The sequence below is a fragment of the Suillus paluster genome (assembly GCF_016628075.1).
Source record: "Suillus paluster strain FC165 chromosome Unknown EDB91scaffold_18, whole genome shotgun sequence".
Lineage (NCBI taxonomy): Eukaryota > Fungi > Basidiomycota > Agaricomycetes > Boletales > Suillaceae > Suillus > Suillus paluster.
In genome coordinates, this window is record NW_024537578.1 from 22,536 (window position 1) to 45,785 (window position 23,250).

General features: G+C 48.7%; 11 protein-coding genes across 11 annotated transcripts; 8 read left to right on the top strand and 3 right to left on the bottom strand.

The window, feature by feature from the left end:
* Positions 1-213: 213 nt before the first annotated feature.
* Positions 214-1,115, top strand: EDB91DRAFT_217100 (uncharacterized protein). Its single transcript, XM_041326488.1, has 2 exons — positions 214-737; positions 851-1,115. Exons 1-2 carry the CDS (start codon positions 312-314, stop codon positions 1,019-1,021), a joined length of 597 nt encoding a protein of 198 aa, XP_041178434.1. The 5' UTR covers positions 214-311; the 3' UTR covers positions 1,022-1,115.
* A 616-nt stretch (positions 1,116-1,731) lies between these two features.
* EDB91DRAFT_217275 (uncharacterized protein) lies at positions 1,732-2,429 on the top strand. Its single transcript, XM_041326489.1, has 3 exons — positions 1,732-1,746; positions 1,813-2,024; positions 2,078-2,429. The coding sequence occupies exons 2-3, from the start codon at positions 1,980-1,982 to the stop codon at positions 2,354-2,356; spliced, it is 324 nt and encodes a 107-aa protein (XP_041178435.1). The 5' UTR covers positions 1,732-1,746; positions 1,813-1,979; the 3' UTR covers positions 2,357-2,429.
* On the top strand, positions 1,958-3,300 carry EDB91DRAFT_1124967 (uncharacterized protein; the record flags this gene model as incomplete). The annotated part of the gene is made up of 8 exons (XM_041318377.1): positions 1,958-2,024; positions 2,078-2,212; positions 2,302-2,357; positions 2,378-2,564; positions 2,703-2,894; positions 2,999-3,014; positions 3,094-3,135; positions 3,184-3,300. Coding segments are annotated over exons 4-8 (554 nt in total), but the record flags the coding sequence as incomplete, so codon positions are not given.
* An 83-nt stretch (positions 3,301-3,383) lies between these two features.
* Positions 3,384-4,661, top strand: EDB91DRAFT_1124972 (uncharacterized protein). Its single transcript, XM_041318378.1, is given in 4 exon segments — positions 3,384-3,852; positions 3,916-4,121; positions 4,141-4,536; positions 4,607-4,661. 3 exon segments carry the CDS (start codon positions 3,662-3,664, stop codon positions 4,224-4,226), a joined length of 483 nt encoding a protein of 160 aa, XP_041178437.1. The 5' UTR covers positions 3,384-3,661; the 3' UTR covers positions 4,227-4,536; positions 4,607-4,661.
* Positions 4,662-5,442: 781 nt separating this feature from the next.
* Positions 5,443-7,256, top strand: EDB91DRAFT_1335732 (heterokaryon incompatibility protein-domain-containing protein; the record flags this gene model as incomplete). Its single annotated transcript, XM_041325509.1, has 5 exons — positions 5,443-5,458; positions 5,496-5,562; positions 5,621-7,023; positions 7,151-7,178; positions 7,229-7,256. The coding sequence occupies 5 exons, from the start codon at positions 5,443-5,445 to the stop codon at positions 7,254-7,256; spliced, it is 1,542 nt and encodes a 513-aa protein (XP_041178438.1).
* A 597-nt stretch (positions 7,257-7,853) lies between these two features.
* On the bottom strand, positions 7,854-8,982 carry EDB91DRAFT_1274034 (uncharacterized protein; the record flags this gene model as incomplete). The annotated part of the gene is made up of 1 exon (XM_041324623.1): positions 7,854-8,982. The coding sequence occupies exon 1, from the start codon at positions 8,571-8,573 to the stop codon at positions 7,854-7,856; it is 720 nt and encodes a 239-aa protein (XP_041178439.1). The 5' UTR covers positions 8,574-8,982.
* A 147-nt stretch (positions 8,983-9,129) lies between these two features.
* EDB91DRAFT_1335733 (uncharacterized protein) lies at positions 9,130-10,649 on the top strand (the record flags this gene model as incomplete). Its single annotated transcript, XM_041325510.1, has 8 exons — positions 9,130-9,176; positions 9,288-9,493; positions 9,545-9,696; positions 9,753-9,863; positions 9,915-10,098; positions 10,149-10,219; positions 10,269-10,358; positions 10,413-10,649. The coding sequence occupies 8 exons, from the start codon at positions 9,130-9,132 to the stop codon at positions 10,530-10,532; spliced, it is 981 nt and encodes a 326-aa protein (XP_041178440.1). The 3' UTR covers positions 10,533-10,649.
* Positions 10,650-13,414: 2,765 nt separating this feature from the next.
* Positions 13,415-14,334, top strand: EDB91DRAFT_217443 (uncharacterized protein). Its single transcript, XM_041326490.1, has 6 exons — positions 13,415-13,421; positions 13,488-13,716; positions 13,771-13,917; positions 13,995-14,050; positions 14,115-14,151; positions 14,253-14,334. Exons 2-6 carry the CDS (start codon positions 13,672-13,674, stop codon positions 14,253-14,255), a joined length of 288 nt encoding a protein of 95 aa, XP_041178441.1. The 5' UTR covers positions 13,415-13,421; positions 13,488-13,671; the 3' UTR covers positions 14,256-14,334.
* Positions 14,335-15,702: 1,368 nt separating this feature from the next.
* On the bottom strand, positions 15,703-19,299 carry EDB91DRAFT_1247062 (uncharacterized protein; the record flags this gene model as incomplete). The annotated part of the gene is made up of 13 exons (XM_041322756.1): positions 15,703-15,998; positions 16,046-16,368; positions 16,423-16,463; positions 16,512-16,544; positions 16,605-16,645; positions 16,706-17,243; positions 17,296-17,401; positions 18,214-18,252; positions 18,299-18,366; positions 18,427-18,510; positions 18,559-18,764; positions 18,830-19,053; positions 19,106-19,299. The coding sequence occupies 13 exons, from the start codon at positions 19,297-19,299 to the stop codon at positions 15,703-15,705; spliced, it is 2,193 nt and encodes a 730-aa protein (XP_041178442.1).
* A 343-nt stretch (positions 19,300-19,642) lies between these two features.
* On the top strand, positions 19,643-20,441 carry EDB91DRAFT_1247063 (uncharacterized protein; the record flags this gene model as incomplete). The annotated part of the gene is made up of 3 exons (XM_041322757.1): positions 19,643-19,727; positions 19,777-20,104; positions 20,201-20,441. 3 exons carry the CDS (start codon positions 19,643-19,645, stop codon positions 20,439-20,441), a joined length of 654 nt encoding a protein of 217 aa, XP_041178443.1.
* Positions 20,442-21,307: 866 nt separating this feature from the next.
* EDB91DRAFT_1247064 (uncharacterized protein) lies at positions 21,308-22,664 on the bottom strand (the record flags this gene model as incomplete). The annotated part of the gene is made up of 6 exons (XM_041322758.1): positions 21,308-21,674; positions 21,911-22,300; positions 22,348-22,359; positions 22,418-22,462; positions 22,521-22,555; positions 22,626-22,664. The coding sequence occupies 6 exons, from the start codon at positions 22,662-22,664 to the stop codon at positions 21,308-21,310; spliced, it is 888 nt and encodes a 295-aa protein (XP_041178444.1).
* Between the last annotated feature and the right edge of the window lie 586 nt (positions 22,665-23,250).

Genomic DNA, 23,250 nt, shown 5'->3' on the forward strand with positions numbered 1-23,250 from the left:
GGCCGAAATAATGAAGTAAGCTCACCATCAAGCTCTTTCCCAGGTTGCTGTGGGGCATAGCATGGAACGTTGCAATGCGCAGTGACAGGGTTGGCAGAGAAACACGACTCGCCATCGTGGAAATGCTTTGATCTGTGTTTGTATTTGTTTGGTATATAGGTGGTATGCTGCACGCGTTGACCTCGAGGAGAAGGGCACGCTACAGATTATAATTTACTAGCTTCCAGATATCTTTTGTACCGTCCTTCCTTTGTTTCCTGATTTCATTATCTTCGAGTATCGAGCAGAGCAGACGGTCAGAACGATAAACGATGGTCTTTGGTCTATTCGCTCGCAAGCTCGATCCTTCATCCAATACCCAACTACATACGAGTACACCCTCAACATCTCCCTCAATTTCTCACACAAAACCCCCTTCTTCCTCTCCCCAGCCGAATTCTCACTCCCCCGAACCCGAGCCCGAGTCTCAGCCTGAGGTAATAGACCCAACAGCCCTCTATGACCTCATACGTTCCGTCCCTCCTCAAACATTCCACCACCACCACCGCCCTCCCCACACACACTCACCATCGTCTCCCGTTTCTCCTGCGACCAATCCCCGTCACCCCAACTCCATTGCGTGCGCTGCCACGTATCCTTCGATCTTTCAAACATGGACACATCTTGCCGCATCAATGATCAGGGCGCACTTGTTGATCACTTGGCGTATCAGACGGTGTGGAGCTGCTGTGAGGGAAGTGTTGGGGTAATGCTATAAGGGAAGACATACAGTGAGTATCTATCTCGTACTTCATATTTCAAACGCTGATGACAGATACAGATAGACATCTAACGTGTGCGCTTCCTCCAGATTCGTCCATCCATGACGATCACAGTCCCATGCGCTTCAGTAGGGTGTCACAGCCGGAAATGCAAGCACAGCGTATCCGTCTCCGCCAGTATAATCACAAGGAAGAAGGAAAATGCGAAAGCAGTCGACAATCCCTCACCCAGGTCAGCTACTAGTGCTACCCGCTTCTAAGGCATCCGACTCGCCCAAGCCCACCGCAAAATCCATGTCTAGACCTCCACATCTTCACTTTCAGTGACACTCACCCAACCACACAACAGACCCCAACCTAAATCCAACCTCCACCAATCTGACGTCGCTTCTCCCACCATAGACGGCGGTTCCGAGAAGGAGAAGGAGAAAGGGACGAGGGAGAAGGATGGGGATGGGGGTGAGAGGGGGCGAGGAAGGGCGAAGAAGGCGAAAAAGAGTCGTGTGGGTTGAGTCTACCCTGTTTGAATCACATAGTATTATTCCGGTGTGTCTGACTCCCAATAACCCTCCTTGGGCACGCTATCCTTTATCGCCCTCTTTCCCCACAACTCCATTGCATGTGCTGCCACACCTCCTTCACCTCCCTCTGATAATAACAGCACCATTGTTGATCTTACGGTTCATGAGATGCTGTTGGACTGCTGCATGGGAAGCATCGAGGAGAAAGCGTATATAGCTCCTACCAGTGGTGAGGATTTGTCTCGTTCTCTAGATTTCGAACCTAATTCCAAGTACAGATATCAACCTAACAAACTTCTGCGCAGCTTCGACTATCAACGATGACAAGCTCATTGCACATAATAAAGTGGCGTATTCATCGCAGGCGCTGGCGAGTTGGTCTGGAGCGTCGTGTGGTAGACATACAGTGCAGCAGTTCAACTCGTCAGTGTCAGAAAGACTGGCGTACACGACCGCTCGGATAGGTATGACCACTAGCTTTTTAAATATGGCGTGCGTACTAACTAAAAACTGCATCCTATTATCCTCAGAGTTACGAGTATTTTTATTTCATTCTGCGCTACATATCTAAGGCGACAGACGCCCGTCCTCACACCTCAGTCTCGTTAACCGTTGACTGAGGCTCGTGCACTAACTCTTACCTTTGATACTCTGCTACTTCTCCGGCTATCAACCCAGTTGCTCGTTCATTCAGGTCATGCATTGCCTATTACTGATGTTCCTCTTGCGCAGGGGTAAAGAGGTACGCTCGGTTTATTTTCCCCACTTTTTCCAATCTTATCCATTCGATTGTAGTGCAACGCTGCAGCGGATGTGAAAACTATGTTTCTACTCCTTCACCGAAACCTCACAACAACGATCCGCAGGAGGCGGACAGCATGGAAGTGGCCGGTTGTGCGGCTGCTTCTAAGCGGTCTTGATGATCTTCGGGTAAGTATTTTAGCCAGTGTTAGCACGCCTTACTTCACTCTTTGTTACGCGTGTTATGCTTATTCACATTCCGTGCTCCGCTTCGACAGCTCTCTTTTCACTTTGCTATTAGTCCTCTGGAACGGTTTCCCCTCAGTACATTAAGGTGAGCTTATGTGCTCCCAAATGGACAGACGTCGAATCTCACGATTGTGGGGAACACTTCCCAGCATATCGTCGATTCCGCAGCCAACAGCACCAGGCTCTGTGCGTATTCTTTTCTTACGTTCTTTAACTGCGCATCTCGTACTCTCTCCTTCAAACTACCCGCTCCACGGAAATTACGACACTTATCACGCATACCTTAGTGATCGTATGCGACTCATTGCGACCGCCCTCTCCGCGTCCATACTATTTGATGCCAAGAATTTCCTCACAACTATGAATACGGAACTGTGTGCTGTCAACCTTTGGAAGTGAGACATTGTGGAAACCACGCCGCTTCATCCAGAACCACTCGGTTCGTTGTATGCCAATGCCTGTATCGTATTTTGGACGACAGTCAGTCTTGCGGCAATCAATTGGCTCATCATTGGTATTGCTCGGATCATATCTTCTTGGGGTCGTGAACTTAGCAGATCGGGTTCGGGCATGTGGCACCAGTTTGAGAGTATTGGATTCATTCTTGCCAGTGTCACCAGTAGTGACGCCCCCTGCGTTGATGAGATTTCATAAGCATTTTCACCTGTTCGTATCTTTCCAGTACTTATTGTCCATCGGGCTCCCGGTATCACCCCTCACACGCAGTGGCGTGCAGTCATAGGTATGTGTCCAGTGGCCTACCTTCATTTGTAAATAGCAAACATGATGGTCCACCGCATGTATGTACTCATATATTTCAGATCCCCTACTTTTGCAAACCGCCTGGGCGTCGATGACTTACAGTAGGTTTAGATTATGAACATTCAGAACAATTGTCTAACACATTGCAGATATCACGTTGGACGGGGTCTCGCGCACTGGAGCCCGCAGAATGTCCTACCATATAACCCACCATCAGATCTTGCCGATCAGTCCGGGGATCTCTCTTCCGTTATCTACATTAGCCCGTGGATCCCGAATATGATTTTCGACACAAATGGAGATCGGATCAGATCATAAAGCGGCTTTGGCCACAACTACACATTCCTTAAGAGACGTTGCTTCCGACCGCAAGTCAGCTCTTTTCATTCCAGCGTGCTCATAGGAAACCTTGTGGGCGTTCTATTTCCCGTCACAATATTCAACAGGATGCTCGGCGTCTTCAACCTTTAGCATTTGGCCTTCTTCGTTGCAGTTTCGCTTTGGGTGCCAGCGGAGAACAATAGTTTCAAACATTGCATGGAGACCACCTTTATACCAACGCCATCGTCTAGCATACGCTCATCCAATCTTCTCCCACTTAACAGACGGACTTACGCATTCTTGTAGATGTGCGCAAGGAGACAGCCTCGCACTGCTTATATCAACAAAGCCCGTACTGACGACAGTGCTCGTTCACATCGCTGTCAACTTCATCTTCTCGAAAAAGACGATGGACACTTCCTTGTACTTGGCACTTCGCACATACGGCATGCCTGCCTTTGTCTCGATATCTCTTTGCTATGGTTCATCCTCAACAAGTCGCGGGTACAGGCAGTGGTTCCTGCACTGCAAACACTCTTCAACTTGCCAAGTTAAATGAGGATGACGCACGGCGTGCTTCTTGAATTGTTTGAATTTTCGTTCATTCAATTCAAACAACAGGTACTCGTGGCTGCTTCCATAGGGTATAACGACACCTTGTCATATGATGACGCCGCCTTGTGGGACGTATCATCCAAGTCTGTGCGCACTCTATTCATGCTCTTCTCTAACCTGGATTTCACACAATTGATTGACTTCTCCCTGCGTTTATGGTACAGTTCAAGAACCAATATTCACCCGGTGCCAGTCATTCTTTGATATTCGCTCAACCTCTCAACGCGCTCGTGAAGGCGGGAATCGGAACCATTGAACTCTCATCGTTGAGCGAGACGTTCTGGAAGACGTTTTAACCAAAGCTGCGAAGTCCGACTAGCAATCGCAGATCGCCATGATTTCAAGATCGTTATATGATGTCCGGAGGGGCACATCGACACCTCGTCTGCAGTGTCCCGCATGAACTCGGTTTGTTAAATGCGATTGACATAGTGAGCACTTATGCCACGTGGAGGGGACTGGCCTGTGGGCATAATACAAATGCTTGAAGCTGCACAGCACGCGGAATGCGAAACAACCGCAGCGAGCGTCTGTAGGTCGGCTGCTCTCGGGTGTGACAGGAGGGGCTAACGTGGACCCAATAGGATGGGTTCTAGTAAATCCTGTATCGTAAAAATAAACGAAGATGATACCGACAAGTCGCCGTGCAATATCAGATTGATAAAGCGATTTGAAATGTTCAGTCACATGGAATTTACCGACGCGGGATGCTCAGTGAACTATGTACATAACGGTGTCAGCAAAGTGAGGCCGAGGTGCATTTAGGTGCTTTTAGCTCTACCTATCGTGGGATATATCCTTCTCATTTCTCCACCAATTCATTGATGACATCTCCCCGTGGACGAACATGGCTGCTCCCAGTCTTTCAGGCGGTGGTTGTTGGACTGGACGGTGAACACTGAGGCAAAAGTAAAAGTAAACGCCTGATGCTTGCAGTCGATAAACGAGGGTGAGCAATGTGAGAGTTATCGTTCAAATGACGCACGACAATAGTGCAGTACGCTTGTGGAACGGAGAAAGAGCCATACGGCAGAGTGTATTGGCAGGGACAACTTGAACAGCGCTGAATCACAGCATAATATTTGCCAGTCACGAGTGTGATAGTCATTACTGTGGGAACCTTGACAAAGTACCAATCCAGCTCGCACTGCAGTTTCATTTGCAACGTCTTGCTGTAGCTACATAGCCTACTAGATAAATCACAACGAATACTCGGCACAGGTCTCCGCTTTGAGCGCTCTTGTATAAAATGTCGTTTGGATCGGGTCCTCGCATTTCCTTGCCCACCTTGATACCACTGCTAAACGCATCTTCGAGTCTGCATCGTATTGCCACCAGCCTGAGGTAAAGTTTCTACTATGTCCAACAGATACTCAGGATGCGTTCGATTGATGATGAACCTGGATGAACAGATCAGAACGAATTGTATTGGCATTGTACCGCTATCAGCAACTTTGCTACTCGCCTGAGGTATGTACAAGTGTGGCCGTAAGTAAGATGCTGAAGTTCACCTAATAATTTGTAGCCGATCGCGTCTATAGAGACGTTTTGCAGCGCTACCTGATCGTAACATTCATTGACGCCCACGCGAGGTGAGAGGCATTGTACGCTACATGTTTTGTCCCACAAATTCATTAAGGTTTGTGATAGTTTAACAGTCATGGATCGATCCACAAAAGACCGCCTAGATGAATTCGATCAGTATGTGATGAACCACATCCCGATCCGCCTTATACGCCTATCAGACATGACGCTTGTTAGTCGTGAGGATGTGAGGGAGCACTTCAGGGCGCGTTTTCTTCAGTCTTATCATCCACCATCGAAAACTGTCAAGTACGCCACTCTGTCTCATCGATGGGGCAAAGGAGAGCCCAGCTATGATACATTTGAAGAGATGAAGAAGTCCGAGCTTAAAACTCCAGGATTTGAAAAGCTGATGAACTTCTGCGAAAAGGCTAGGGAGTACGATGTGGAATTTGCGTGGTCGGACACTTGCTGCATCGACAAGAGCAGCAGTGCCGAGCTCGACGAGTCGATTCGCTCCATGTTCCAGTGGTATCGCAAGTCGGAGATCTGCATCGCCCATCTGGCACAAAGCAAGACAATGGACGACATACCGCGCGACGAATGGACGGAGAGAGGTTGGACCTTGCAAGAACTCCTTGCACCCATCCGTATCAAATTCTTCAACCAGCACTGGATACCCATGGCGCGTAATCCGAATGACAAACATCCTGACACGGAGCGCTCCGGGTGCATCATGTTGAGCACTCTGGAAAGCGCCACTGGAATTCCTCGTCGTGACATCTGCGACTTCGCTCCAGCTGCATTTTGGGTGAATGAGCGGATGCAGTGGGCAGCCAGACGCAAAACAACAAGGGTCGAGGATATGGCCTACTCCCTGATGGGAATATTTAATGTCAGCCTGCAGATCGCGTATGGAGAAGGAGAGCGCGCTTTCGGCAGGCTCATTGAAGCCGTCATGCAGGATGGCGACCCTTCTGTCCTGAACTGGACGGGCCAGGCTGCAAATTATCACAATTCGCGTGCTGTTCCTCGATCACCGCAGTGCTTCGTGGGCGGTCGAGGGTTGGATCTTGGATCTGGGAGACTGGATATGACTATGACCAGTCTTGGACTGCGAGTCCCTCTAGTAATACTCCCTCTCGATCGCCGTTCGACAAGGGACAATGACAATAAAATGCACGTGACATTGGAATGCTCGCTGTGTCCAGCCATCAAGATTGATAGCGCTAGCGCCAACGAGATCTTCAGCGGCCCTGGAACACCGTACGCAATCGGGATTGTCAACTATTCCGTCATCAGTGATGGAACACGCGAATTCCTAATGATCAGGGGCAAGTCGGCTGGCTTCCTCCTGTTCAAACCTTCACCCGAACGCGCTTCAGAAGCTTCAAGACCGGTTAACTGTGTTGGGCTTCAGTTTGTGCCTTCCCCGGAGCAGGTGGTGTTTTCATGGAAGGCGCTAAATGGAGGCTTGGCCGAGGTTCACTTCCCGAATATCTTGAGTGACGACATTTTTTACATTAGTCGTGAGTACCTAGAGATTGTCTACCTGTAGCAGTTCCTCTACGATAGCGAACATCGCCAGGACTAAGTAGTTGTAAGTAGTGTTGCTAACAGTTGTCTGCTTGGGATATGCTTTACTGTACAGTGTAGATGACCATCATCACCTTGGAGACTGCATGTGAGTTGTGTTCCCCTCGAGCAGAGCGTGATAGACCATGATCTAAATAGGCTTGTCGCCAGCACCCTCCTCGCTTAAGCTTAAAAGCTTCATTACGAATTACTCACATGGCCCAGCATATATGGACCTTCGCCCTGCTGACCATTTAGCGTCCAGAATGACCCTCCCTTACCCTCTCTCCGCCAGCGGTAACCAGCCTTCGACAGAAGATCTCACCGCACAGCACACTAAGGCACTCGAAGAAGACCGAAAGGATGCACTGCGTGAGTGCTATGAGCATGAACCAGTCACATTCAATCTTCGGTTCGTTCCACCTCGACCGTCGAACTTATAACAAACTCCTACCTCATTTCGATTCGGTTCATTTTGTGGTAACACTAGTCTGACTAGGGGACTCCAGTCTCCCATAGTCAGACTGTCTATATTGTTCTCACGCACCCATGAAGTCATGCCCACACCTTTCTCCAGCTATGCGCCATTCAGTGGCGTGCAACCTAGTCCTCGCCCACTTAAGGAAGGCCTGTCCGATGCTGTAGCAGTTTTCTCTTTTTGTCCCCGTTCTATTAGTCTTAGTCTCCTCCGTTCTCTCTATCATCGTGCGCACAAGCCCGAAAACATGATTTCTACCACTTAAACTGTGTAACTCACGGAGGCAAACTAAGTATCGTATGTGATTTACCTCGGAGTTTTAAGCTCGGACTTCTTCATCTCTTCAAATGTACCAAGATCATGCGCAACCTGGATACTTTCACTATAGATGATGTTGAAACTTCTGTTGTTAGCGATTGTCATAGTGGGATAAAGAGTTGCAGCTCCTCCGGGCGTGATAAATGACATATCAGCAGTGGTTGGACAGTTGATGATGACCCTCATAACATCTTGTTTGTCCCTAGATTCAGTGAGAGTGATGCGGGCTCCGAGGTGGTTGAATTCTGTAAAAGTTTGGACTGTAGATCGCATAATTCTGTGTATGGTGGTAGAACCGGTGACAAAAAAAAGGTCGTCGGTTAGAAATCGTGCCATAGTGTCGAATTCTCCCGCTGGAACAATGATATTGAGATTGTTGGTGGGATATGAAGGTGAACCCAGAATCATGTTGAGAGCGCAAGATCCAGTAATCACACCGCGTGTGGCGGTTAAAACGGCGAAGAATTGATGGCGACGACACTCAGAAAGGATGTACAGAGTCAGGATCTGGTGTTTGTATTTTTCTATGAGGTTGAGAACTACCCCACGCATGGTCGTGCACGTCTGTGCAACATTGAGCAAGTCTCGGAGGTTTAAGCCATCTAGTATTGCAACTACAAGCTCTTTGGCAAGTAAAACTTGAGTGGAGTGTAAGTGGTATGGGTGGCCATATGTGATGTGTTGGGTACCTCGTTCAATCAATCTCATATTTTTGACAGTGGGTAGCGCGTACGTGTGAGGTTAACCATCAAAGTTTCAGTTGAACGCACAGCATGACGTGCCAATCAACAAAAGAGCCCGAAGCATGCAAGGCCTTGTGAAGCTTACATGAGCATGCGTGCTGTGATTTAGCTTTTAAGACATATGCAACTTGTACACAAGGTCTTACATTGCGACATATATATGAATATATGCTTCGGGCAGCATATACGGTTCAGGCTCTTTTGTTGATCAGTGGTAAACGTAATAGCACAGGATGCTGGTGGAACGCCCGCAGAGATTTGCCGGGGTTTGTGTGCACGAAACATTCCGACATATGTTTGTAAGCTGGTGGCGCACCGAAAATTAGTGGCTCATCGTGGCTCATCGTTAACGTCGGTGTAATACTCGAAAGAAATGACATGACAGAATTTTAAACGGGATTTGCCGGGATTTGTGCGAGTGGACGATTTAGAATGAACTTTAAGTTACACATGTTCTGTAAATGGTTAACCATAAGCAAACCATAAGTGGCCATGCTACAGCGACCTCTGATTCTTCAACTATGGAGAAGGCGACCTTCAGTCAAACAGCATCTAAGTTGTTGGTCAGGTGAGGTTCCAAGCTCCCTTCTAACTCCCGTCGGATTGCTCCTATTTCATTCACCGTACTCGTCCATACATCCCTGCATACATCTGTATCGCTTTTGTCCACTGTTCAAAGACGAACCAAGGCTATCATGGGAAACTGGCTGTCAAAGGCGCGAACGCGTTCCAGTAAGGGCCAATTTGGTGACTTGTCCGATGATCGTGCAAAGGAGAACAAATTATCTCTTGTTGGGCACACCAGCAACTATGGATCAGCGCTGTCACCATGTTCTACCTCTGCCGCATTAGCAATGCCCTTGCCCCCTCACAATGATGCCAAAGGTATTTATTCCCCTCCGAAGTCTCACTCAACATTTATGATTCCACGACCAGCTGTGTCTTCTCCATTTCCGACGCGAGCAGAGTATCTCCGCCAGCCTTTGCGTGCAGAATCGTTGCAAGATGCGCTTCAGACGCTGCGCAATTATGACACCACTATCATCATGGATGATTCTTCATCTATGACTGGTTCGCTGTGGAATGAGGTATGATGTTTGTCGTATTCCTTGTCCATGAGGGCTGAAATCCCCCTCCTGTTCAGGCGGAACAGGCTCTCGCCACGCTCGTCGATGTAGCGAGCCAATATGATCCCAGTGCCGCTGTCATAGACATACATTTCTTGAACTGCAACGCAACCATGACGGGAGTTACGGTAGGTAGCATACTTGCACGTCACAAATCGATCCTGATGACCCTTCTATAGGACTCCAGAGTTGTCCACGAGCAATTCGCCAAATTCCAGCCCTGTGGCCCAACCACTATTGGGAATTGCCTCAGTATGATCCTCGGCGATTATTTCCGTGACCTGTATGCTGCTAAGGGACGGGAGGATGGATGCCAGAACATCAAGCCCTTGAATGTGCTCATCATTACTGATGGCGCGTCATGTGAGTCTGCGCGACACCTAATGGCCGAATTCGCTGACCTATTCGCGTAGCGGATGATGTAGAGGGTGTGATCGTCTATTTTGCCAGGCGGCTTGAGGCCGACAAGTGGCCACTTGGACAGGTGACTACGCATCGCTTGTTTATTGGACTTGGTGCCGACAAAGCTATAGGTCGGGATACAGTTCGTTCAGATAGGGAATTCGAGGCATGCAGCACAGTTCCTTAGAGAGCTGGATGATTTGAAGCAGGCACATGTACGGGTATGCCATGACCTTACCTCACGTATCATCATGATTTACTAAAAGCACCGTCAGGACATCGTTGACACAACGCCCTATATCGGCCAACTGCATGCTGACATGCTGATCAAGGTCCTTGTCGGTGGCATTAATCGCCGCGTGGACACGAAGGGTGGTGATTCGGTTGAGTTTTAAGTTGCGAGACACTGGATACAACACTTGTATCATATCTGGAGCTAAGGATTTGTCGTCAGCTCAGTACCCAACGAATCTTCCTGTAGCAAATATACCTATGCATGTACGTAGCCTTAGAAATTTACCAGTACTGAATCATGAGTCTCAGTCTCCCAATGCGAATGCGAGAGCCCCAAAAGCAGGTGTAGCCTTAGACATCCCTCTCGCCTAGGTCTCGCTCCCCCGGCGAACGAAACGCACGACACCATCCAGTTCCGACATCCAGGTCTGATCGGGGAGATCGCCTTTATCTCAAGCCTCCCTCCAGGTGAGATTTAGGGACTGAGATGTAGGAATATTAATGAGAGTCATATCAAGGTGAACGTTGAGGGCCGAGCGTTGACGTGCGGACCAGAATCGGGTCAGCAGCGACTGCGACGGAGTCCGCATAAGTACTTCTGAGCCATAACCTCCAGAACATATCTGAAATTACTGGATAGTGAATAATGCATTCGAAATAGTAGGTTCCGTTGCGCATCCCTATATTCGGCCCTCGACATAACTCGATGGGATGAGGTGAACACAGGGTATCTGATGCCATAGCAAGTACTGATAGAGCACAGCGTCACAGCCATCGTGTTAGAATGCCTTTTTTTGAGATTCATGTCTCAACAAGAGTTGGACACGGTTTCAAAACGGTGTGCTTGAAGTCGCATGATCACGGTTGCGCTCTGATCTGAACAAACGCTTAGCGATGGCTCGCCATAGAGTCTCAGGACTGCTCAGGAGTTGTGACTGGCGGAAACCAGCTATCGTCAGGAAGTTTGAGTTACTGACCTTTATTGAAATTAAAGTCACCCACAAATGGCACATTCAAGAGGTAATTCCCCTGCGATATTTATTTCGCCTGCGTGAATCACACAATTTAAGACTAGAACAACACTCCAAAATGAGACGGTGCTCACCTGTGGTTCAGCGAATGGCAGCTTCCCGGAAATCATATGTGACTCCACCTGCGTTTAACTCCAGCTGCACAAACCGCGTCCGCGTTCGACGACCAACTAAATCATGCCAGAAGACACCGATTTCTCTTACACAAGCTCAATCTTGGTTGCATGCTACTGAAATTTGAATGCATATAGCTGGAAATTGTAATTTAGAAGATGAGGCCGAAATAATGAAGTAAGCTCACCATCAAGCTCTTTCCCAGGTTGCTGTGGGGCATAGCATGGAACGTTGCAATGCGCAGTGACAGGGTTGGCAGAGAAACACGACTCGCGATCGTGGAAATGCTTTGATCTGTGTTTGTATTTGTTTGGTATATAGGTGGTATGCTGCACGCGTTGACCTCGAGGAGAAGGGCACGCTACAGATTATAATTTACTAGCTTCCAGATATCTTTTGTACCGTCCTTCCTTTGTTTCCTGATTTCATTATCTTCGAGTATCGAGCAGAGCAGACGGTCAGAACGATAAACGATGGTCTTTGGTCTATTCGCTCGCAAGCTCGATCCTTCATCCAATACCCAACTACATACGAGTACACCCTCAACATCTCCCTCAATTTCTCACACAAAACCCCCTTCTTCCTATCTCCAGCCGAATTCTCACGAGCCCGAACCCGAGCCCGAGTCTCAGCCCGAGGTAACAGACCCAACAGCTCTCTATGACCTCATACGTTCTGTCCCTCCTCAAACCTTCCACCACCACCGCCCTCCCCACGCACACTCACCATCTTCTCCCATGTATCCTGCGATCTATCCCCATCACCCCAACTCCATTGCGTGCGCTGCCACGTATCCTTTGATCTTTCAAACATGGACACATCTTGCCGCATCAATGATCAGGGCGCACTTGTTGATCACTTGGCGTATCAGACGGTGTGGAGCTGCTGTGAGGGAAGTGTTGGGGTGGTGCTATAAGGGAAGACATACAGTGAGCATCTATCTCGTACTTCATATTTCAAACGCTGATGACAGATACAGATAGACATCTAACGTGTGCGCTTCCTCCAGATTCGTCCATCCATGACGATCACAGTCCCATGCGCTTCAGTAGGGTGTCACAGCCGGAAATGCAAGCACAGCGTATCCGTCTCCGCCAGTATAATCACAAGGAAGAAGGAAAATGCGAAAGCAGTCGACAATCCCTCACCCAGGTCAGCTACTAGTGCTACCCGCTTCTAAGGCATCCGACTCGCCCAAGCCCACCGCAAAATCCATGTCTAGACCTCCACATCTTCACTTTCAGTGACACTCACCCAACCACACAACAGACCCCAACCTAAATCCAACCTCCACCAATCTGACGTCGCTTCTCCCACCATAGACGGCGGTTCCGAGAAGGAGAAGGAGAAAGGGACGAGGGAGAAGGATGGGGATGGGGGTGAGAGGGGGCGAGGAAGGGCGAAGAAGGCGAAAAAGAGTCGTGTGGGTTGAGTCTACCCTGTTTGAATCACATAGTATTATTCCGGTGTGTCTCACTCCCAATAACCCTCCTTGGGCACGCTATCCTTTATCGCCCTCTTTTCCCACAACTCCATTGCATGTGCTGCCACACCTCCTTCACCTCCCTCTGATAATAACAGCACCATTGTTGATCTTACGGTTCATGAGACGCTGTTGGACTGCTGCATGGGAAGCATCAAGGAGAAAGCGTATATAGCTCCTACCAGTGGTGAGGATTTGTCTCGTTCTCCAGATTTCGAACCTAATTCCAAGTACAGATATCAACCTAACAAACTTCTGCGCAGCTTCGACTATCATCGATGACAAGCTCATTGCACATAATAAAGTGGCGTATTCATCGCAGGCGCTGGCGAGTTGGTCTGGAGCGTCGTGTGGTAGACATACAGTGCAGCAGTTCAACTCGTCAGTGTCAGAAAGACAGGCGTGCACGACCGCTCGGATAGGTATGACCACTAGCTTTTTAAATATGGCGTGCGTACTGACTAAAAACTGCATCCTGTTATCCTCAGCGCTACGAGTATTTTTAGTCCATTCTGCGCTACATATTTAAGGCGACAGATGCCCGTCCTCACGCCCCAGTCTCGTTAACCGTTGACTGAGGTTTGTGCACTAGCTCTTACCTTTGATACTCTGCTACTTCTTCGGCTACCTTAAAAGCCTGCCTATCAACCCAGTTACTCGTTCGTCCAGGTCATGCATTGCCTATTATTGATGTTCCTCTTGCGCAGGGGTAAAGAGGTACGCTCGGTTTATTTTTTCCCACTTTTTCTAATCTTATCCATTCGATTGTAGTGCAACGCTGCAGCGGGTGTGAAAACTATGTTTCTACTCCTTCACCGAAACCTCACAACAACTATCCGCAGGAGGCGGACAGCATGGAAGTGGCCGGTTGTGCGGCTGCTTCTAAGCGGTCTTGATGATGTTCGGGTAAGTATTTTAGCGAGTGTTAGCACGCCTTACTTCACTCTTTGTTACGCGTGTTATGCTTATCCACATTCCGTGCTCCGCTTCGACAGCTCTCTTTTCACTTTGCTATTAGTCCCCTGGAACAGTTTCCCCTCAGTACATTAATGTGAGCTTATGTGCTCCCAAATGGACAGACGTCGAATCTTACGATTGTGGGGAACACTTCCCAGCATATCGTCGATTCCGCAGCCAACAGCACCAGGCTCTGTGCGTATTCTTTTCTTACGTTCTTTAACTGCGCATCTCGTACTCTCCCCTTCAAACTACCCGCTCCACGGAAATTACGACACTTATCACGCATACCTTAGTGATCGTATGCGACTCATTGCGACCGCCCTCTCCGTGTCCATACTATTTGATGCCAAGAATTCCCTCACAACTATGAACACGGAACTGTGTGCTGTCAACCTTTGGAAGTGAGACATTGTGGAAACCGCGCCGCTTCATCCAGGACCACTCGGTTCGTTGTATGCCAATGCCTGTATCATATTTTCCGCTTCATTCCTCCTTAATGCACAAAGTGCATCTCAGCAGGATTAGCCCTGCTACCTCCGTCCAACCCTGTTCCGCTTTTCCGACACTACCCCTATGTCCTCCGACCCCATACCCCTTCCATCTGACCCTATCTGGGGTTCCGCTCCCCCACCCTATCGGTCCACCCGATCCTATTCCCACTCCCTCCGCTTCTCCGACCCACTCAGTTCTGCTTGTGTTGTCCCACCCGACTATCAGTCCGTCCGACCGCCTCACTGGTCCACTCCTAGACTAGGAACCACTCAACTGGTCCTATCCCTGTTTAGTATTATAGTTCCGCTTTTTGGATCCCCAGTAATCCCTATAACCTAGCGAGTCTGATCTGTCGCGTACATACTTTTCTCCGAGCCTTATTCTCATATGTCTCAGTCATCCCATTGTAATCCTGTACACTCAGCACATAGCCTTCTGCTATGCTATGCTCATCACCTAGAGTATATAAACATATGTACATTTGTCTGTAGATACTCAGTCTGAATATTACCTTTTCTAAGCCCTGCTCTTCTGCTCTTTGACTTAAGGCTTTTCCCAAGTCAAACTCCTGTTTCCCGGCCTAGGGGATTGACTCCCTAGGTCAGCTGTCCTCCGACCCTTGGCTTCCCCACTTCCCCATTCATCTGTCCCACTGATTTCCGCTGGTTCCGCTATTCTGCGGGTTCTGCTACTCCTCCGTTCCTCCGTTCCTCGTTCCTCCGTTCCTCCGTTCCTCCGTTCCTCCGTTCCTCCGTTCCTCCGTTCCTCCGTTCCTCCGTTCCTCCGTTCCTCCGTTCCTCCGTTCCTCCGTTCCTCCGTTCCTCCGTTCCTCCGTTCCTCCGTTCCTCCGTTCCTCCGTTCCTCCTGCGCATCGGAACTAATCCCCACGCTCTCGCATCCGTCCCCTCCATTCCGCTCTGCTTCGGACTTCGTCTGAGCAGTTCCTCCCACTCCATTCCTACTGTGGGATCCGACCCCAGTAGTCCCCTGCCTCTCTCCTGTCGGGCGGAACCCCCGCCCGACTTTCCCATGCTCACCTAGTAGTCCGACGGTCCTCCTTCAGAGGATCCCCGTTCCGACGTCCTGTCAGAACTCATAGAACTCGCATTGGACTACATCCCGAAATTAGGGGCACGTACTCGGGTAAGGGGCGCAGCGTATGAGCTGAAGCCAAGCCCCCCAGAATCTGCCCTACCACTGAGCACAGTCTTAACAATACCTTTCTTCATCGTGTATATAGGTCACGAGGCATCATACCTCAATATTGAGACACTCAATCTCTTCACGCACCTGACACATTTTGAAGTGGAGGTCCATTGTGCTACAAGCAGCAGCCAATGACCAAGGGTGTTGAGACACGTCTGCACATGTATCACGTAGCAAGTCGAAGTCTGCAAGGAACGCGTACTCTACGACCTCGTCCCACTTAGGTGTCCGGTGGGGAGGGTGCATTGACCCAGTGATAGCATTGTATGTGTTGAGGGCAGTCCTGATGGCGACGGAACGTGTTTGCAAGGTCTTAGCGATATGCTTCCACAGTTTGTAGCCTTGTTTGGTGTTAGAATCAGCAAGCAAGATACTACCTTTTACTCACCTGTGCCTGCACGGTTCATCCTTGTCAGCTCAAATATGCGTGCAATGATCAATCCTTTGAGACGATCCAGTGCATGCTGGTATTTCCAGTTGGCCACGAGTCTCCCAACCTTCTGCCACTCTGCATCGTGGGGAGTCCAGCATTTCTCGATCTCGAGCTTGCACTTGAGTGCCTGAACAAGCTTCAAATTCCTCTCATGGTCCTCAAGAGCATGCCATCGGGCACTCTCGGCATTGCGAGTATTCTTCGCCTGCACATCATATGGTACAGCCTTGAGGTGCGATGAGCCCTGGAAAGCCGTTATTGCAGCGTCCAGAGTTTCCCTAAGCAAATTCAGTCAGCAAGTACAAGGCCCATACCTCAACATCTGAACTCACTCACTCGCAGTAAGACTAACCAACCTCTGCCAATACTCCATCTGTAGAGTTTCGACCTCAGGTTCTCATGTCAGACCTTGAAGATATACCTTTTCTTCCTCCAGCCAGTGCTCGAAAATGGTCTCATCCATAACATTGAGATCTCACATAAGGTTTGGTAGGGTCACATCCCTGTCATTCACGATGTCAAGTGCCTGCTTGTAGTTATTGTACAAAAAGTCGGCTAGCAAACAGAAGGATTATGTCAGCATGCAATCAAGAGTTTGATGACAAGACAGCTTACAAAGATTCACATACACTTCAAAATTGATGTTGTGCTCGAAATACGTGTTGATAGCCTGTCGTCTATGGAATATACTTGCATACCATAGTGCAGATGCTAGCAAATTGGATTTTGAGAATGTCCATTCACACGTTTCCAGATCCTTGAGGCCCAAACCTTTGATGTAAGTAGTAAGTGAGAAAAGTTGGCACAATTGCCTGTGCGCATGTCCATGGAATGCACTGACAAGGCACATGTGATGCATAGACCGTGCAAGGGGTCTGAGGGAGCTGTTGTCAAGTGTGGTCTTGAATTGACAACCTATGTCATATCCACCACCCAGATTGCTTCCAAATACATCCAGCAACTTTGAAACAATGGCCAAAGGATACTTTGACAGCTCCCCGCTCTGTACCATATCCGCAACAAGCAGAGAGAATCCATGGCGGCACACGGCCACAAAAATGCCTGTTTCATCATAAACACCCCATGCTTGCCTCGTCTTTGCGTTGTCCATGTTCTTCCAGCATCCTTCACACAAGTTCTCGAGATGTACATCCTAATATGTTAGGTATTAGCCGTCACCGACCCAAATGGAAGGCACCTCTCACCTCATCACCTGCAGTAGTGGAGTCCCATGTGAACTGATCAACAAAGGTGCGAGATAGGTAGCGGTCACTTGCCAGTTGCTGCCCCGCTGGAAGTTCCGAAGATGTACTGAGAGAATTGTCAGTATCTAGAGATATTCGGAGGACTCTTTTTAAAGAGTCGTTACCATCCATGGTGTAGAGGATGCTAAATGTTAACTCGTGTTCATCTGTTAGTGTATATGTACATGTGGGACAGTGTCATATACCTGATCCATCCATGCCAATATTAATATCCGATCCACCCGATTCCGCATCCCTTCCACTTTCCGACCACCTCCGCTCCTATCCGTCCTCTGCTCTGTCTGATCATCTCCTGACCAATCTGCCCTACACTTCCGCTCGACCGCCTGACCGGTCACCTCTCGTAATGTCTCCATTCAACTGGAAACTCTTTCCCCTTTTAGGTATATACTTTCCCCATTAGTACATAGACCCTTACTTCCGGATCACCAGTAAATACCTTTTACCGCTCGATCACTCATCCAACGTGTACATATTGATATCCGCTCCGACGCATATGTTTTCCGCTTACTACTGTACAGTAAGTACATAGCCTTAGCTATGTCTCAGTTATCACTGCCTCACACTTAGATGTATATAAACATATCCTGTACTTAAATATTTCCTCAGTCTTAATATTACTTGCATTCTCGCAGTTTCTACTTGTGAGGATTCTCTGTAGGACCTTGCTACCTCAGGACACAAGTTTTGCCTTGTTGTCACCTCTGACCCTCCACTTCGACTTAGAGTCATGCTCTAAGTCTTCTCTATTACTTCCCCGCTCCTATCAATAAATCCCCTCTGCTCCTATCCACCCTCCGCACTATCCTCCACCTTCCCCGCTCCGCTCCTAGTCGGCCCGCCGCTAGTAGTACTTACTTCCCGACCCTCAAAGTGGACCCTAGCGGTCTACCCATCCTATTGTCGGACAACGTCAGACCTGCTCCAAATTCGGGGCACGTACTTGGCTAAGGGTGCAGCGCAAGAGCTGAAGCCAAGCCCCAACCCCTCCACTTCTTGAGAGCACAGTACCTAACAACAGGTGTGTTTCATGTGCCAATCAGGCATGTCATGTCATAACTATTTGGATACCATGGCTGCCATGGAGCATCGAACTTGAAGATATAAATCGAACACAATTGAGAATTGACGAGATAAGTGTCTGTGGAAACCAACCTGTGTGTGAATCAGCATGATAAGAACAAAAGAAATCAGAAGACATACGCCATGCAAATTGCACATGGTTTTGACGAAAGCCTGGATAGACAATTGAGGACTTCTAAGATGCGCTACATGGTATAGATCCAGAGCTTTGGTAGTGATTATGACAGTTGGTGATATAGGTGAACAAGGCATCATGCCTTGACGAACGAGCACACTGCTGATAGTGGCGTCTGTTGGTAAGATTCGAAGAATGACTTTCTCAGCATCTAAAGAACAGCCAGACATGCCATCATCAAATAGTAAGCAAATGACAACAGACCAAATCACTCACAGAACACATCTATCACGCTGATCGGCCATTGACCATAGTCAGAGCCACTCTCCAGGCCTAGGCCTTCTTTCTCCAATCTCTCAAAAAACCCTTCCTTACATTTTGCCAGGCTCCACACAAGGTACGCACTGGTTATCACTGGCAGCTGCTCAGCAAACACCTTGTTCCTGTGGAGGACACAATCACGACAGGTGCGGTTATCCACATGTTGAATGCAATTGTTGCTGCTCGCAAAGGTAACGGTCAAATGTCAAGGTAATAACGAAACTCACTCACATTTTCCAAAAGTCTCCTAGAACCTCTCTTGTGAGGTCAGTGAACTCGCCACCAGCATGGCTGATGGCGAGTGGCTCTGTTCCATTGCAGACATCACCAAAGCTGAAGTCATCGCAGTCTTCCTGCCAGCCGTTGATGGTGGTATTATTGTTCTCTTTCAGTGCTTTGAGTGCCCGACACTCATCCAAACTCATAGCTTTACAACAGGTTTTTTTTTCTTCTTCTAAGTATTAAATTAACATAGCATACCTTGTAGATGTGCTTGCCACCGTTCATTGGAACTTGCCGCTTGCTGAACCAACTGCCTGTGCTTGAGTACTTTGGACACGGAATTGGCTGGCAATCCATTGTTGTCCCTTGGTGCCCTGATGTGCCGAATGGATTGCAGAGAGATATTGGTGTGGAATTGCTGGCGTGCTCCACTAGTCCGTGTCATTCAGACGCATCTTATGTTTGTACTACTGTAAAGTCTGATCTATTTTGCACGTGACTGATTATCTGTAGCACTCCAACCAAGTCCTTCGTGAGATCGCTCCTATGTCAACACCATCTAGTAGCTGCCCTACCAGGGGTGACCATATTCAAGACTTGCACAATTTGCTGCAAGGGATGACACTATCAGGTGGGTGTTTCACCCATCCAAAAACTAATACACTGATGCTCGATAATAGATTCATCATTTGATACCATCACTTGGAGCTGCAAGACAACAGAAGAGTCCATAGCCCTGTCGAGATCATCGCTCATGCCATCCACGCCCGCCAGCATTTGTTTTGTTCCAAAGAAAAAGGCCCCCATTTCCCCTTCCACCACAGCTCGCTCTACTGCTACACCATCCCACCCTCAGCCTCAGGCTTCGCCAATGGTTGCACAGACACTCTGCCAAGTTATGGCTGCTGTTCCCATGCCTAGTGACATCCATCCTCCACAAGCTGATCAGACACCTGAGGGATTCTGGGTGATAACAGTTGGGCAAGAAGTCGGCGTGTTTTACCGCTGGTAGGTGTGCTGTGTCTGGGTACCTGTTGGCTTGTGTGGGCTAATTCTTGACGATGTTGTTAGGGCTGACATTGCTGAATGAACAAATTTTGTTAGTGGTAATGTTCAGAAACATTACGTGTCATTTCAACAGGTGTTAGCAGCATATACGGCCGGGTGTGACGAAGACAGGGTCCAGGCAGTTCCACTGGCAGGTGGCCCTTTCTGGCCATCCACCTCAGAGTCCTTGCCCAACCCTCCTTCACCTACATTGTCTGTGGGCTCATCTGTGAGCTCAGACTCATATGACCTATGGTTGCAGGTTGAAGACTTGACGGAGACAATGAGTCAGCTTTAATATAGTTTTGTTAAGACCGTGCTCAGGGGTAAGGCGGAGTCTGGGGGGCTTGGCTTCAGCTCATGTGCTGCGCCCCTTACCTGAGTACATGCCCCTAATTTCGGGATGTAGTCCGATGCGAGTTCTATGAGTTCCGACAGTACGTCGGAACGGGGGTCCTCTGAAGGAGGACTGGCGGACTACTAGGTGAGCGTGGGAAAGTCGGGCGGGGGTTCCGCCCGACAGGAGAGAGGCGGGGGACTACTGGGGTCGGAACCCACAGTAGAAGCGGATCGGGACTGCTTGGACAAAGTCCAAAGCAGAGCGGAAAGGAGGGGACGGATGTGAGGGAGTGCAGGGATCGGATCTGACACACGGGAAAGTGCGGCCGATGCACAGGGAGTCGGATGAGCGGAGGAACAGAGGAATGGGGGAATGGGGGGACAGAGGAATGGAGGAACAGCGGAATAGCGGAACAGCAGAACCAGCAGAACCAGCAGAACGGAGGGATGGGGAAGTGGGGAAGCCAAGGGTCGGAGGACAGCTGACCTAGGGAGTCAATCCCCTAGGCCGGGAAACAGGAGTTTGACTTGGGATAAGCTTTAAGTCAAAGAGCAGAAGAGCAGGGCTTAGAAAAGGTAATATTCAGACTGAGTATCTACAGACAAATGTACATATGTTTATATACTCTAGGTGGTGAGCATAGCATAGCAGAAGGCTATGTGCTGAGTGTACAGGATTACAATAGGATGACTGAGACATATGAGAATAAGGCTCGGGGAAAAGTATGTACACGACGGATCAGAATCGCTAGGGTATAGGGATTACCGGGTACCCGAAAAGCAGAACCATGATACTAAACGGGGATAGGACCAGTTGAGTGGTTCCTAGTCTAGGAGTGGACCGGTGAGGCAGTCGGACGGACTAATAGTCGGGTGGGACAACACGAGCGGAACCGAGTGGGTTGGAAAAGCGGAGGGAGTAGGAATAGGATCAGGCGGACCGATAGGGCGGGGGAGCAGAACCCCAGATAGGGTCGGATGGAAGGGGTATGGTGTCGGAGGACATAGGGGTAATGTCGGAAAAGCGGAATGGAGTTGGGTGGAGGTAGCAGGGCTAATCCTGCTGAGATGCACTTTGTGCATTGTTGGGGAAGGAGGAATGAAGCGGATGGGGAAACAGGGGGTTGGATCAGGGATGGGGATGTTCACAGGTGGTATTGGGGGTGCTCGGATCCGGTATATGACATGTTCACTATGTGTTCGCGACAATGCTCAGACTGTCGCCTAGACAGCCATCGCTATGTTCACTGTGTGTTCGCTACAATGCTCATGAGACAGCCTAGAGTTGGGCACACGTGCTGATAGTACCAGTCATTATAGATTGAATATGATACCTATTTACAATGTTCGTTATCTAGTTTCACCTCCATGAACTTTACCTGCAAAACCACAGAAACCAGTAAATCGTATAGTAAAACACTGTCGTACTTGAGACACTCCCTGCAATAAGGGCAACTGGTGTGTACAATCCCCCATATGGCTTCCAAGATCGTCCTCCCCTCCAAAGCATGTGTTGCACATTGATCAAGGAAAATATCAGTCTCATGTGTCCCCTCCATGTGAGCATGCGCGAGCGCTTCCTCATATGCTTCTCCCCATGTGTCTTCTGACACCAACCACTCCTTTCGCCACCTCTGGAAGATTCTCTTGGTGGAATCTAGAGTTTGAGAGTCATAGGGGCAGGGCAGATCGTCGTCCATCGTGAGCACTGAATCATCATTGGCGTCCCAACTAACATTGTGGGACAGGTCTTCACAGTCATCAATTGATGATGCGATGGGTGCTGTTTGATCTTCAGTTAGTTTTTTTTTCTTCCTCCTGTAGATCCGTTGAGTAAATACCCATGGTGATATACGAGTCCTCACCTTGCCCTATTTCTAAAAAAAAACATTCGTGTGAGCACAAACAGTAGAGTTGCATGGGGGATGGACTCACAAAGCTGCTCGAGCACGAGCCTTGGCATTTTGAGCTTCTTGAACTCTGTCTGGGGCCCGGGGGTGGTAAGCAAAATTTCAGTGACTCAAATGATTTGACCTACCCTGGTTTGGAGAGCCAACATTGCATAGCTGTGCGCTGCCTAGATGATGAGCTGCATGATCTCCCCTGAGTTGGACGTCCCTCAAATGCGAAGAATCATGCTTACCATGGTTTGGGGGAAAAGGAATGTGAGACAGCCTGCCATGAGACATAGATAACTGACGGTGATAAAAATAATATGATCAGACATCAACAGCTGGCAATGATCGAGATGATTGATGATATGTTTTGTTAAACATTAAGCGCTTGTCAGCAGAATGTGCTTACCTAATGAGTTGTTGGTCCAAGTTTAAGTAGGTCTGCTTCATTGTCTTGCTTTGGCATGCTGGAAATGCAACCGTGGCCAGTAGAATACCAGCACCCTAACTCAACAGCCAATGGCTCATGCCATTTATGCAGGTGCAAGTCCGCATGGGGACCCGAGTCATGCAACATGTACATTGAAGGTATGCCTCGATCAGCACTGCTTTGCACTGCTGTTAATATGTTGCCTGAGTGGTTTCATGTCAACCTCAAGATCTTACACCAATTTATGCCTTTTTTTCAAAAAAAAAATTGGTGTTGAATGATAGGATGTGCACAGCGTGTCACATGTCATTTATTGGTGAGATCAATATGATCCGTCACACACCAAACTCTGTGTTGAATGATAGGATGTGCATGGTGTGTCGGTGGCATCGTGTGTCGTTTATTGGCGTGATCTATATGATCCGTCACACGCCAAACTCTGA

Excerpts from the sequence above, each read along its gene's own strand:
- EDB91DRAFT_217100 (XM_041326488.1), top strand. The coding sequence starts at position 312 with ATGGTCTTTGGTCTATTCGCTCGCAAGCTCGATCCTTCATCCAATACC. Across the intron at positions 738-850 it reads GTGGAGCTGCTGTGAGGGAA|ATTCGTCCATCCATGACGAT; the intron begins GTGTTGGGGTAA and ends CGCTTCCTCCAG.
- EDB91DRAFT_217275 (XM_041326489.1), top strand. The coding sequence starts at position 1,980 with ATGCATTGCCTATTACTGATGTTCCTCTTGCGCAGGGGTAAAGAG. Across the intron at positions 2,025-2,077 it reads TCTTGCGCAGGGGTAAAGAG|TGCAACGCTGCAGCGGATGT; the intron begins GTACGCTCGGTT and ends ATTCGATTGTAG.
- EDB91DRAFT_1124972 (XM_041318378.1), top strand. The coding sequence starts at position 3,662 with ATGTGCGCAAGGAGACAGCCTCGCACTGCTTATATCAACAAAGCCCGT. Across the intron at positions 3,853-3,915 it reads CTATGGTTCATCCTCAACAA|GATGACGCACGGCGTGCTTC; the intron begins GTCGCGGGTACA and ends AAGTTAAATGAG.
- EDB91DRAFT_217443 (XM_041326490.1), top strand. The coding sequence starts at position 13,672 with ATGCATTGCCTATTATTGATGTTCCTCTTGCGCAGGGGTAAAGAG. Across the intron at positions 13,717-13,770 it reads TCTTGCGCAGGGGTAAAGAG|TGCAACGCTGCAGCGGGTGT; the intron begins GTACGCTCGGTT and ends ATTCGATTGTAG. Across the intron at positions 13,918-13,994 it reads ATGTTCGGGTAAGTATTTTA|CTCTCTTTTCACTTTGCTAT; the intron begins GCGAGTGTTAGC and ends CCGCTTCGACAG.